General features: G+C 31.9%; 1 protein-coding gene across 2 annotated transcripts in view; it reads left to right on the top strand.

Annotated features, from left to right (window-relative positions):
- The window catches only part of LOC134695722 (transient-receptor-potential-like protein), a 44,326-nt gene extending 29,175 nt beyond the window's left edge, over positions 1–15,151 (top strand). Inside the window, exons 4-10 of one of the 2 annotated variants that reach the window (XM_063557106.1) lie at positions 1,588–2,035; positions 3,497–3,692; positions 5,850–6,068; positions 9,878–9,940; positions 10,575–10,598; positions 13,382–13,497; positions 14,459–15,151. In XM_063557106.1, coding sequence (XP_063413176.1) covers positions 1,588–2,035; positions 3,497–3,692; positions 5,850–6,068; positions 9,878–9,940; positions 10,575–10,598; positions 13,382–13,497; positions 14,459–14,921 — 1,529 coding nt within the window. In that variant the 3' untranslated portion in view covers positions 14,922–15,151. The remainder of the gene's footprint in view (positions 1–1,587; positions 2,036–3,496; positions 3,693–5,849; positions 6,069–9,877; positions 9,941–10,574; positions 10,599–13,381; positions 13,498–14,458) is intronic. The other variant, XM_063557108.1, reaches the window with a different exon arrangement.
- The last annotated feature ends 452 nt before the right edge of the window (positions 15,152–15,603 follow it).

The raw sequence follows: 15,603 nt of genomic DNA, 5'->3' as shown, positions 1-15,603 counted from the left end.
TAAGATACTTTATGGAAGTTTCGTCTATACTAATTCTTAAGTTCTTCCGATACATAAAAGTCAAGGTTATGACAGTAAGCAAATAATAAGTTAGACATTACTACTTACACATAATAATGCAACACAACCTGTAGAAAGTAATCATCACAAGGTCCTTTTGTGTTTTAATTAAAATCTGTAAAATGGGAAACATCCCAAAAGCTTAAACCACATAGCATTAAATCCCCTTAGTACAAATTAAATCAGTAAATATTAATCAGTGGAACATTTTCACAGAAACAAGCATACTAGGGAGCAACCAACTAAGGGGGGTTTATGGCGCTCTTGTCTGAGTTAGGATTTCCTTTTTTAATAGTGTTTTTTTTTTTTTATTTTTAACACTATAAGATATGGGGAAATCTGGATTCAGAATATTTTTGGTCATCTGCCGAGAGCAGGAACTACTTTTGAACTTAAATTATCGTTTAATTAAAATTAAAAATAGAAGAAAAGATTTTTTCAAAGACCATGCATACTGAATTATAAAGACAATTTTGATTTGGTGTATGACCTAAACAAGTTTTTAGAAATGAAAGTTGAATGATCTTATATTAAAATCGTGATCGTTATATTTTTTCTGCGAATGCTTTTGATGAATTACGACTAAGCTAAGAAGTACATAAAAAAGCTTTAAAATAACTGAATTCATTAATTTGTTGTTTAGGACTTTTTCATCACCAAGGTCATCATATTACAGAGCGTGGTTAGCCGCACACTATGTTGACACGTTTAACGTATAAATATGTCTTTGTCTATAAATGCATAATTATTTAAGTACGAAATCGATATGCATGTAATGACGTCAGCTTAAATGTCAACTTCAAGTCATACATTTAAATCTGTTTATGGAACATATGTTTGCTGTCTGTACTCTATAACTCTTTAATTGTTTGGTTCGTTCCGTTTTGATTTGTTTGTTTTGTGTGATTTAAACACAATTGAAACTCACATTTCTTCCAGTCTATTTCAATCCTTTAAATTGCTTCCTTTAGTCAATAAGCTTTGAAATGCCAAACAGTTGAAGGCTAGAAATGGTTACAGGGTTGATTTTTAATTTGCAAACACAAACGTCAAAAACGTTATCAAAATAGTTAATCAAAAGCATATTACAAGTTCATTTCCTTAGCTATATAGATTTGTTAATATTATACTTGCCTTGATATTCATTATTGTTATGTTTACACGTCTTGCATTCTAAATAACAATGAAATAACAAGCTAAAGATAGTTGTCAATTGTTTAAGTGGATTAGGGATTGGTTGGTTAGTGCGATAAAACAGTTTTGCCCCACAAATATTGCTTGCAACTCAGAAGTAGAGTCAAATATATTTCAATTACATCTATTAGGGTAACCAACATGGCCTCAACTAGACATGTAAAAAGTAAAATAACAGAAATAAAGAACTTCAAGAAAAATTCAAATTAGAAAATCCCTTATCAAATGGGGAAAATCTAAAGCTTAAACACATAAAACTAATGGGAAACACCTGTCATATCTCTGACTTGGACCAGGCATTTTATTAATCGATTCTGTACTTCTGTTCTGCAGGTTTCGTTTGGGCGGAGTGTAAACAGTTATGGGAAGAAGGTTTGAAGGCTTATATAAGACAATGGTGGAATCTGATGGACTTTATCATGTTATCTTTATACCTAGCAACATTTTCTCTTCGTTTTGTTGCTTATATGCAGATAGAATCTAGCCAGTTCGGTCAAAGGCAAATTCCAAGAAAAGATTGGCCGACAATGGACCCGACATTAATCGCTGAAGGACTATTTGCTATTGCCAACGCATTCAGTTTTTCTCGTATTATCTATTTGTTCCAAGCAAATCAACATTTAGGACCATTACAGATCTCTCTAGGATGCATGCTTATTGACATCGTCAAGTTTTTGTTTATATTTTTTCTCGTGTTAACATCCTTTGCATGTGGTTTAAACCAACTGTATTACTACTACAGCGGAAGTAGAACTCCTACGACAGCAGACTCATTTTACTCGTAAGTGAATCAATGCTATTGAGGAAGCTCCTCATTCACTATTTAACTTATGAACATCTAAGAAGGCACAAGACCGGTCAACAAAACATAACATGTTTTGCATTCTTCTTTTATAAAGTAATTATTTCTATTAGAGGTAAACAATTTACTGCGAGAAACAAGATCGACTTCACCTTAGAGCTTTGCAACATTAGTTTCAGATACACGAAATAGAATGGATAAGCGTTAGATCGTTTAAAAGATATCATGTACACAGAGGGATCTGTGATGGAACAGAAATCTGTACTAAGCCGGCCAATTTAAATTTTGGAGCCCTTTATAGCTTGTTGGTCGGTGTGAGCCAAGGTTCCGTGTTGAAGGCCGTGCATTGACCTATAATGGTTTACTTTTATAAATTGTTATTTGGATGGAGAGTTGTCTCATTGGCACACACACCATATCTTCATATATCCATTAATCAAAAAAGCATGCGAAGGAAGTCATGGAAATAAGATAAATTAAATACTTTATGAACCTGAAGTTAAATTACAAAATGTTTCATCAAAAATCATGCTAGTTACTTAATTCTGGTTACTAGACTTATGGTCCATGTTTGACATATAGTTCACCATCAGCGGTTCAACAAAAATGAGGGGGGATAGGACCTTTATCGGGACTCCAGATGGGGTGTTTTTAAGCTCGGGATTTCGGGATTGACCTTTTCGGGATCCGGGAATTCTTTTTTCGATTTTCGGGACCTCGGGATTTCGTGTTTTTAAGCTCGGGATTTCGGGATTTCGTGTTTTTTAGCTCGGGATTAAGCTCGGGATTTCGGGATCAGGACCCTCCTACCCTCCCTCAATAATATAAGGGAAACACAATGCAGTTCAATTCTTTTAAGAGTTGTAACACACACATTCCCAACATGTGGTGCACTGGTTCTGTGATAATAACACATTAATATTTATCATAGAAAATATGATATGTATTAATTTAACATTATGAAAAAAAGATGTTGTATGATTGCCAATGCCTGATTCAACTCTCTACCAGAGTCCAAATGACGAAGAAATTATCAACTATTGGTTATCGTACGGACTTCAACAGAAAATTTGTATGCTCTATTTGGTATATTACGCCGCTTGTTCGATTCATTCCGTGATTCAATAGTTTTGTTGAAAAACTCATTTACTTTTTCATAAGGATGTATATATTGCTGTATTATAACTTAGCAATATTCTTTTAAACACTTAAAAACGACGTCGCTAGTTTCAGTTTAACAGATATATGTGATTTACTGATCCATAAAGATTTACACATGGAAGTGTTAGTTTTTAATTCATTTTGCTTGAAAAAAAGACTTGTAATTTCATTTGATTTAAAATTTGTTATTATGAGTTCATGTTTTGTTATTTGCACTGGACTCAAAGAGACATCCAATAACTTATATTGATTTTGTATATTATCTTTTTGTCCTTGTAGGTTAGGAGAAAGTTATGTAACATTGTATTGGTCGCTGTTTGGTCTGGTTACCCTGAAAGATATAAAAATACCAAATGGACAGTCTTTCACATCAATGATAGGCATGATACTATTTATGGCGTACCATTTTATGGCCATTATAATGCTAATCAATATGCTTATAGCTATGATGTCCAACTCGTATCAGAATATTGAGGTAAGAAAGAAAACTATCCACAATCTTAAATTTGTTATAATTTTTTTTTGTTTAAAACACAACTATTATTAAAAAAGAATGACAAAATAATGAACTCCAAGGATGCATCGAAAAGACAAGTCCTTTATCCATTTAATATCAAATGGTAAAATCAGAGGCTCAAACACATAAGAACGAATAGAAAACAACTGGCATAACCTATTCAGTTGTGAATTAAAACTGGTTTTATAGCTAGCTAAACCTCTCACTTGTATGACAGTCGCATTAAATTATATTCCACATACAATAGTGTCTGAGCAAACAAACAGACATAATAGACAAACATGTTGAAAATTGGAGCACAGCAGTCAGCATTGTGTTATAATCTTAATCACTATAAAAATAAACAACTATGTCAACACAACATAAAAAAACCAAAACGGTATAAAGACACTCTATAAACTATCATAATAAACTAAAATTAACTAGCAAAACTACAGTATTTCAAAGTAAATTAAATCGGAAAGTTGTTTATCAAATGACAAAATCATAAGCTCAAACACGTCAAACGAATGGAAAGACGAGACTACAAAAAATATCATAGCACATTAACAATATTGCGGAATGTATAAATACCGAGCCACGCCATGGAATATCCCCAACAATGAACTAAACAGTAACGGTTAAAGATATATAAAGACATATAAAGACAAATAAAAGAACACATATCTTATATGCAAATAAGACAATAAAATGTCATGAAATTAAAATCCTTGGTAACATAAGTTTCAAGTGGAGAAAACAACATTATGTAATATTATTATAATCACAAAAATATAACAGTGTACGTTCCTTGAGGAATAAAGGTTATAGAATATTTTTTCCACAAGGAACAGATAGTTTAGTCAGCTTATAACAAAGTGTCCATCGGAAACTCTGTTAGGCGGAACAACTATATGTTGATAAATGGTCTTCTGATAGAAAAAAGTAACTTTCTGCCCAAACACTTGAACTTTTATAAAGACTGAGTAGCAGCTGCAAGCTTTTGAATACCAAATGAGTTTGGAATGTATAAACCATATTTAGGTGAAGTTTGTATATTGCTAATAAGATTGGGGGGGGGGGGGGGGGTAGAATTTTAAAATTAAAACGATATTTTGTGTCATAGACTCTGATACTTGGATGACTGCTTATGTCAAATTCTAGGCATTATCTAAAATTGAGGCAAAAATTTAAAAATAAATCCATAATTAACATTATAGTTCTTTAGGGAAATAGCTCTAACATCGATTAGGCTATGATTTAATGAATTAATAAAAGCAATTGCTATTATGAACCACTAAAAAGATAATAAACTGCTGAAGTGTATTTATATTTAATGATTTATATAAACCTTTAGACTGGTTAGTAAATACCTCTAGTGTCAGATTAACTTATACTTGTATAGAAGCATTAAATAAACTAAACAAAATGTTTTTGTACTCTCATTGCTTTAATACCAATAAAAATACAACTTATAAAGCAAAGCATTGTATTACTCTAAATGGGATTGCTGTTAAGTATAAGGAAGCAATTACCATTATTATTTCATTGTGTATTGCTATTATGAGGTAAAACATGGTGTTCGTTACCGACCCGGTATTAAAGTTCTTATCAGTGTATTATTCTCATTGTTTCCTGAATAATGTGAACAAAAGAAATTTCATACATAATAAGGTAAAACAATACCTTTAAATCCTTAAAGTGTATTGAAAAGTCTTTGCGTCCTTTTAGGTTAAAAAATCAAATCATATAGATTACAACTGAACAACATATAAACTTGAAGTTGAAGCCGTACATAATAAAGGTTGATTTGGATACACATCTTTGAATCAACATCCAAACGATAGGAATAACCAAAATATTTTTATTTACCGTAAAAGAGGGTTTTTTACATAGATACTTGTTTATTACAAAACTGTACTGTTACATTGTCCATGATGAAGATTAAGTATCCCAGTTTTCAACGAAGCCAACCTACGAGAGAGAAGAAAAGCCTCCTTTATTATCTAAACACGAAACATATTCGGTTCAGAATTTTTACATGAACAATCAATATCATTAGGTTATAACCTATTACATGAAAGTTCATGTAGTAACGATTCTAGCTAGCAATAAAGTTCTGTAAATAATTTTTAGAATCATGCAGATATGGAGTGGAAATTTGCCAGGTCTAAATTATGGATGTCGTACTTTGACGAAGGTTCAACACTACCGTCGCCATTTAATTTGATCATCAGTCCAAAGTCCATATTCTACTTTTCAATGCAAATTAAAAGTATGTTCAACTTCTGCTTCAAAAAGAAACGAGGGAATAAACCAAGAATAAAGAGATCTTCCTCATCGGGAACCATTAAGGTAACTAATACTTAAGAAGAAAAAGAGTCGTAAAATGTTGCATGTTTTTTTTTTGTTGTTCACAGGGGACTACCATTTGATATTCTGGGAGACATGGAGGATTTTGAAATTGAATATCCAAGTCTGGGAAGAGCTGAAAAATAAATGATCTTGCATAAGACGCTGTCTTTTCCTACTCTAGTTTATCAAATGGTCATCCCCTAAATGTTCGTCTAATAACAAATGTTTTCTACTATATGTGCAATCTGTTATTTTGAGCATAGAGTACATGTAAATAAGCAATTATATTACAAGCAAATTGAACATCAAGACGTGACGCATTTTACTGCATTTGAGGTTATTTTAGCGCGGCATAATACGTTTTTTATTTAGATATTTTGAAGAATAAACTGAAATTAACGAACCTTATAATTCCTACGATTTCGATGTTACATAGGCAGGATTACGATTGACAATTTCTAAATATAATGAAGTCTATCAAAAATGGTTATTCCGTGACATTTGGAAACATACTATTATTATTTTTTCGTCTGGTTTGAATAGAGAGTCAAAAACATAAATAGAACTCTGAATTTTAAATATCACTTAATGTCAAAAGGCCAAAAGGTGCTACATGTATCAAGTAGAAATCATGACAAAATTAATGGGCAATAAATAAAGGCAACAGTAGTATACCGCTGCATGTTTAAAAAACTCATAAATCCATGAACAAAAAACAAAATCGGGGTAACAAATTAAAACAGAGGGAAACGCATTAAATATAAGAGAACAAAGACACAACACTAAAATGTAACACACACAGAAACGGACCAAGCATCAGACAAAATCGCACGAGAATAACAAATAACAAACAAAAGATTCCTATTTTCTATATTTCTACTGCAGGATTTTTACATGAGAAAATACTTACTATCAATACTATTATCACATAAATTTATTTTCTGTCTGTCAAATAGTCTGGAGAGCATGACAACGTAAGTGTTTTGTACAATATCCCTATCATTAGCTTATGAAATCTTGCTTTATGCTGTCAAATTTTGCGTTTGCACTCTACCTTTTCATCATAGCCGCATATCAATTTTGGGATCGTCCAATCATTGCATTCAACTCTATACGATTACAGCATATTCCATTGAATGTTTAATTTAAAGGTTGAATAGTTGGTTAGCTTGCTTACTAGCTGAACCGTGAAGTCATTATTGCTGAGATAAGGTAAACTATCCTCGTTTTGAAGTAGACTAGTCCTACAGACAAAACGACTGTCGGATTAGGGTCGTTTACCTTACCTAGCCGTGGTGTAGTGGTTAGTGCATCAGACTACTAACACAAAGGTTCCTGGTTCGATTCCCGTTCGAGATGAAAATTTCAGGAACTCAATTTTCGGTTCTCCCTTGACACCATTTGCGAGTATGGTCTTAAGGAAACAATGATAGTCCGTCGGAAGGGGAAGATAAATGGCTTACCCGTGTTGAGAGACAGTCATATCTCTTGCACGTTAAAGACACCTTTGTAGATTTCGTAAAGAGTAGGCTAATGACGCTACAAGGCAGCATTCGCACCCGCAAAGTGGAAAGGGATTAATATAAGTTGCAAAACTTGTTTCCCAATTCGCTATAAATAAATATGTTTAAATTACCTTACCTAATAATGATTCAGCAAGCAAGTAAGCTAACCAAAGATGATACCTTTACGTACGAACTCAAAGCAATCGGATATAATGCCGTTTTAAATAGCCATATTGGTTAGAACGTATTTGTGAAACGGTCGTTTATATGTATGTTACTTCATACAATATGGAAGAATAACATCTCAGGTTGAGTTAAGCAAGCGCAGTCTGACCAAATGTGAATGAATAAATCTTTTTATATATTAACCACGCAAGACTCTTTTAACTTACGAACCGATACCATTTTTATTAAGATATTTACAGCAGTGGTTTCACAAGTTTTTTGTCTGAGGCATAAACCGTAAAGAGTAGAATTAAGATTAGTAATTACATTTTGGAATACCCTTTCTATGTTTTTTTTCCGCATTTAACTACCAGTTATGCATTAGACTGAATTGTTAACAATTAAATCGATCTTGAGATGAATTATGAGCATATATTATGAAATTTATTATAAGATATATATTAGATTTCCTTAAAAACAAAGTTGCTTTCTTATATCTTTGCATCTCATGTTAGTAGAAAAATCTTTTCAATCACTTTCCCATCATAACCTTCATTATTCATAGTAGTTTTTTTTAGCTTATTAAAGAACAATCTGTCGTTTTGTTCTTATCTTTTATAAGCCATCAATCCCTTTTAAAGTCCATTCCTCCATCATTTTAAGGGCATACGATACAGTTTTGACCCTGTATTTACAAGTTCGTGCAAATTTGCATATAAGCTATTTTTTACCTGATTAAATCAAATATGCAATAAAAAATATACCTTCATGAATTACTTTTTGAGTAAAATGAGGTCGAAATTTTGTATATTTGCTCAAAATTCAGATTTGTGGCCGTAATTTCTTTTTCGAAAGGATGACATAACTTTTTTGTTATAAAAGATAAACACAAATTGTTTTTTGTAAAATAATCGGTAATTTCTATACTTTATAGGTATCCTAAAACATTATGCATTTTTTTGTTCAGAAATTGCTCATATTTAACAAATGTTCATGAGTTTAGGAAAATACGTCATTTTTTGCTGCATGTTTATCAAAATTAAAAAAAATCCTCTATTTACAGTTTTATAAAATTTGGGTCACATAATCTCCCTGCAAAATGAAACAAATTGCTGTTTTGAAAGATAGGGGTCCATGAACTCGTTTTCAAATCAAATCAGTTTGAATGACAAAAATCAGTCGTAAAATGCACCTTTTCCCGATATGTCACAGTTTGACGTCGCGAAAATAACAAATTACGTTAGCAACGTCATTACCTCCCCTGTAACTGTATCGTATGCCCTTAAGTTCGCTTTTCCAATCATTTCATACACATTTTTTGAACCCCGATTACCTTTGATATCAAGGTCTGTAATAGAATGACTTTGAATCAATTATTATGAAAAAATATCATACAGATTACAGGAGAGCAGAATCAATAGTTTAACCAACGGTCAAGGCCTAGAAGAGAGTGTCTAAGACAAAACCATGAGAGAGATAATAATTGCTTCATAACACGAATTTTTCAAGTCAGTTTCCTGGGATAAATTTAACAGAAAAAAAATCTTAATTATTCAAAGAAGAATTGTCATCAACAGAAACATCAGATATATCAAAAATCTAACTTAATATTTGAGTGTCTAAATACACTGAGGAACAAACCAAAAAACTGGCCACCGTTAATTTCTTTCAGTTTCAGGTTGGTCATCTTTTATGTGACTAATTGTTTTAACACAATTTGCTAATTCAACACTTAGTTGCTTGAGCATATGATATTCATGTCGGTTCTTTCCATCATTCTGTTATTCCAATACCCAACGCACAGTTGTTTTAGTTAAATCTGCAGACATCGATCTAATATCGATATACTAAACAAGTTTGTGTTTTGTTCTGGATTCGTTTTGTTATTTCCTGCGAATAACATTTTTCTGTTCAGTCTGATCGATTTCTTAGTTCCACCTTACATCATTTTTTTTTAAAACAAACTGCGAGAAAGACAGCTGGGAGAGAGTATTGTGTCGTATTGATGGATTTTATTTTTAAAATAACACTAAAAACTAGAACAATATGTACATGTATAATATAGAAACAAAAATCAATGTTAACCTTTTTGTGAAACTGATCTAAACTTTATAATAAAACGTGATTGTTTTGTTTCAGCGCCCCACATTGAACAGAGATCCATATAAGATTCCACCATCCTACAATGAATTGCATTATCAAGTAAGTTATTAGTGTTATCTCCCTTTAAATACTCACCATTATCAAGTTATCAGTTTTGTCTCCCTTTAAGTACTCATCATTATCAAAAAAGTAATTAGTTTTTTGTCTCCCTTTAATTACTCACCATTATCATGTTAGTTATCAGTTTTGTCTCCCGCTAAGTACTCAACATTATCAAGTAAGATAGCAGTTTTATCTCCCTTTACGTACTCTCCATTATTACTAGCTAAGATAGATTGATTTAAAGGAAACATATATAAAAGAACCGATTAAACGTAAAGACAGGGTGACGGGTGCCTTTTATTAGTAAGCCTGTCTCTTTTATATGTCACAGATGGGCTAGCATATATCTGAAACTGTTCTTCAGAATAAATCAAGAGTTGTGGCATAACAATTATCCAACTTAGATAAAAAAAAAAATCAAGTTTATGAGAAATAACTAAACATACACTAGATTGCTCGAAATTGAGAAGTTTGTTTTTTGTTTGTTTCAAAATTGATAAAAAAAAACATATGTGTCAGTGAATCTGGACACCGGATTGCGTTATTTTTGTTTCTGATGAATTTCATGTAACATAAACCTAACATATTTTACGATAAGAAGCTGACAAATATTATTTCATTTATTTTGCAGCAAAGGAAATTAGCTTATTTTGAGGTACATTTTTGGTTGTTCTTTTATATTTAAACACAAAAGCATGCAGGAATGACACTTTTTTTTTAAAATCATATGAAGGAAATAAAAAAAAACACGAAGTTGTTTATAACTTTGAATATCACTTAATTCGTAGTATATAGTATCTTTAAACTCGATTTATTGTTTATGGTTATGGTTCATTTACAATGGAGTTACTAGAATCTTTGTAACATATCAACTCAAAGGTGTGGACAGCAAACCTACCTCACAAAGAACAAAAAGATATCTTGAGGAAAACATATGCCTTCAACAGTATACAATATTCCAGAAAAGTAAAAAAAGAAAGAAGAGTTCTGAATAAAACAAAAATAAACTTAAGAAGACCGGTCTTCAACATAATATTCTGAAATCACATGTTATATAAGATAACCACTGACAAAAGGGACATCAGTATAGATATGTGGCTTCGGGAAATAAGTATTTTAAGATCTCAGCTCTTCTTTTTTTTTTAATCTTGAGCAGTGGATTAAAATATTCGACATCAGAATAAATACAAATAAGTACAGGAATTAAACAAATTCGAAAATAACGATATTACAGGGAACAAATAGTCAAAGTACAAACAACTTAATGATAAATAGTACAACATTATAAATGAATGTTTGAAGTTATTTTTAAAATGTATTACATAACACTACAGGGCGGTTACTTTGTAAAATTCACCTGGCCGTTTTAATCACTTTCTATTGTTTAGGAAAATGTGAAAATTCTCAATGATCAAAATTAGTGTTTTTAAAATAATTATGACCCTGATTCCGCGCCATATATACTGCTATATATGCAATGAAGTGTAAGGTTCAAGTTTTATGAAAATTTCATATTTTCTCAAAGGATCAAAGTAAATACTTTTTATTAAATTTTATGAAAATTAATCGAGTCAAATTAATTTTAGTCAAGATGGTTGGTACTACCTTAAAACAAACTTACAGTAATGAATGTTCTTATATAAACCATGTCATTCTTCATTTTGCATTCCGTTGCTAAGCTGAACTTCATAAGAAATTTTATACAGCAACATCATAAATAGTTAAACATGACGATGCATATTTTCCAATTCACAGAACAAACCGTACCTAATAAGGAAGTAAAATAAAATAACATTGAAACAGTGGTTTAAGTTTCAAATCATTGATTTGATATTAGTTCTTCAAAAATAAAAAACGACCATCTATGGACCCATCAAAGAGTGGTTGAAAGGGTTCTCAACGTGTAACGAGTGTGATACTATTTCCATGCGAGGCATCAGATTAAATGTTCCCATCCTGACAGGAGTTGACTGCGATTTTATTTATCCATCTCAGTCAAACGGACGACCAAAAGGGTTTCAATGTTGATCGGAAGAAGACCAAGGGATGACCATATTTTTATACCCTAGTTTCTAAAGCAGCAAATCATAATCAATTTTCATTACAAAAACAATTGCAGGAATATCTGTACATTCCTAAAAAAAAAATGATAATATTTTACCTTACCTTGCGTCGTTTCTATGACTTGCGTAGCCAATTTTGCATGAATGATGGTGTATTTCACCCTATTTTGAAACAATTTTACGGTGCACCTTCCAAAGAGTCGACGTTATGATTTGTTTTGCCATTCTTGCACGAATATTAATGAATATCTTCCAAATTTAAAAAAAATTGTTCCAGTGCATTTGTGTCGATATTATGCTTATCGTTACAATTATTGCAAGAATATCTGTGAATTTACAGCCACAATTTAAAACAACTTTCACATATATTCACATCTAAACCATTTGAGTTTGTACACAATGCATACAATTTAATTTAGCTTATTTGTTAGTTGAACTATTGTTTGTCTTTTAGTTATTGTAAATGTTAAATCTGAATTAGGTCTTAGATACATGATTTTAATTAGTTGTTCTTTTCTTCAAACTAAGTTTCTGTAAATGCGAGTACTCTCAAATCTGTACTTTTAGACATTGTGTGTTTGTTAGTTGTTTTTGTGCCTTGTAATAATCTGATGACTTGGGCCCTCTTCAACTAATTTTCATAGTTTGTTACTTAAGTTGAACTTTAACACCACTGTCACAAGTTAGGATTGGCGCAAACATTTTAACTCGACACAATATGTTTGTTTCTGTCCCAAGTAAGGAGCTGGTAATTCAGTGGTTTATGTTGTATATGATATTTGTTTTGTACATATAGCCATTATGTTTTCCGTTTTTACTTTCGTCATTTTGGGGTCTGTTTAGGCTTGCTATGCGGTATGAGTTTCCCTCAATATTAAAGAGCATACGGTGTGATCTATTACGTAGTTGCCATTTCTAAGTGAGTTTGTCTCTGGTAGAGAGATGTATCAGTGGCAAGCATACCACATCTTTATATTTTGTATTCTCAGACAGGTTCTCATGGCGTTTTGTTACGTGATCTAAGATTTGATTTGCTAAACTTATATCTCTCTAGTATCTTTCCTCTGTCTGATATACATTGTATCCTCATGGTCTTAACATTCTAACTTACTTTTCATTGTGTTTAGAATTTTTGTTATAAATTAATGAGTTTTTGGTAATATTTTGAAACAGGGAACACCAAACTCTTTGATTGGCTAATAACGTTCATAAAAATAGAAATTCAACCAATGACGTGACTTTGTTGGCCTTTGGAAATTATCTATTGTCTTTATGATTCTGAAACGTCAACTTGTATATACATTAAGGAATGATTTAATTAAAAAACCGAACAGGTGATCTTAAACATTACTTTTATATGAACTTTATAATTTAGGATGTAATGAGACGTCTCGTGAACAGGTATATCCATCATACCAAGAAACAAAAACAAGAGGGGAGTGTGAATGAGGATGATCTACTGGAAATTAAACAAGATATATCTAGTCTTAGGTAAATGTTCATTTTATACACATAAATTTTGAAAAAAAGTAGTGCCAGCGATGGCCTCAAGGTGACAATCTCTAAAAATTTATATGGACCAAGACAAAACTTAAAGATTACTACAGTTAAAAAAAAGTACCACAACGCCGTTTTATGACAATGAGGGGAGGCAACGGAGCAGGCACGACAAATAAAGGCAACAGAAATACACCGCTGATCAAAAGTCATAAATCGATTGAGAGAAAACAAATCAAGGTCACAAACTAAAGTAACGAAACCAAAACACTGTAAGAGGAAAACATATAGACAACAGACACGCTATAGTGCAACAAAAACAAACGCCATCATACATAGAAACGAACTATTTGATAAACGTTTATTTATGGTAAGATGTGGTCACAGTTATTGTATACTCAGTTTAAAAATTATGTCTGATAACTGTTCAACCACATACCACATTACATTGTCACCGTAAATATACAAAACCTATCGTAATAACACACCACATCTAAATATGAAAAGGAAAACCACAAAAATACTGAACTCCGTGGAAAATTCAAACGGAAAGTCCCTAATTAAAATGGCAGAATCAAAAGCTCAAAAACATCATGCAAACGAATGGAGACCAACTGTCATATTAGTGACCATTACGCAAGTGTCGTGTCAGTGGCAAGCTCAAAGACATTTGGGTTTTAATTTTGAAAAAATCTGTGTAGTGTATTTCACAAAACAATTGGAAAGATAGTAGTTTCTCCTATTTTTGAATAAAAGTCCCAATGGGTTTTCTTCAGTACATTTTCTAGTTGCGACCACTCTGTTTCAACGAAGAAATGTTGGTATGGGGATCTTGTGTATTAAACAGAGAATTAATCTCATTTCAAAATTGCTGCAGATAAACGAAGTAATATATTCGGTGCAAATTCCCGTGTACAATGAAATGGGTATCTAATCAATTAAGCTAACATTTCAGATATGAACTGAGAGAAGACAAAATGAGAGACGACGGAAAACCTTCTAATTATCTTGATTGTCTACGAGGTGATATCCGTAAAGAATTTCAGAAGATTTCGCCTATACCACACCCTAAGTTTGAAACGACGACGCAAACAAACTATCAGTGTTATAACGATAAAATTCAAAAGAATGGTGACTCGGCAAATCTATCAAGTTCAGGAAAATATGCCACGTTATCAAACATCCCACAACCTAAAAATCAACAATATAATGATCGAATACCAAGAATTCCTGACTGGGGAAGTCCCTGTAGTAGTAGTGAAAGACTTACAAGCGCTAGTGATCGAGACCAGCTTAAAATAGAAATGATATCGTTACTCCGCGAGGTGTTACAGGAAATGCAGATTGACAAGGGAGTTCATTCACTTCCTGTAAACGGAACTGAACTTTACCAGACCCATTTGTATACTCAATTATGAAAAAGGCATGCACAAATAGATTTCTAAAGAGTTTGTTTTGTCTGCTCTACGGGTTAACTTCATTGATTGCGTTTTTAATCGCATGTGCACTTCTAGAAGATATGCTATGCGGTAGAATTTTCCCTGCTCAATACAAAAATGAAGAAAACAAATCTGCAGTCTTGTAGTAATGTTACATACTTAATATCATGGCAAATTGTAAACTACATGTATGTTTTAAACATCGATTTGTTTTTAATTTTTAAATCATATAATTTTTTTATAACATGAAAAATGACAAAGATGTAAATCTGCGTTGAATGATTGTCTGTCATTTCATATATTAAAGTGTACCAACACCAGGTTTTGTAATGTTTATGGTGCCTTAAAGCCAAATGAAACTTCAATCTTAAAACAAATGCATATTGTTTTTATAACTAAATGGCTAGATTGTATTATAAACTTATATTTTATTATAAGTCTTTGCTCCTTTATAATATAATTCACAAACAAAAAACAAATATGAAGCTTAGAAATGGAAATATATTAAATACTAAACTCGTTCAAAGAGTATCTACACGTCTCAATCTTCAAAATCGATCATCTAAAAATACTACCATCGCTAACATTTTTATCAATAAAATGGTGGTTAACTTTCTATCGATAAGTGTCAAACCAAAGCATGACTTGCATGTCCCCTTCT

The sequence above is a fragment of the Mytilus trossulus genome, chromosome 14 (genome assembly GCF_036588685.1).
Source record: "Mytilus trossulus isolate FHL-02 chromosome 14, PNRI_Mtr1.1.1.hap1, whole genome shotgun sequence".
NCBI classification, from domain to species: Eukaryota; Metazoa; Mollusca; class Bivalvia; order Mytilida; family Mytilidae; genus Mytilus; species Mytilus trossulus.
The sequence above is the reverse complement of the archived record's forward strand: the minus strand, read 5'-3'. Positions and strand labels throughout refer to the sequence as shown.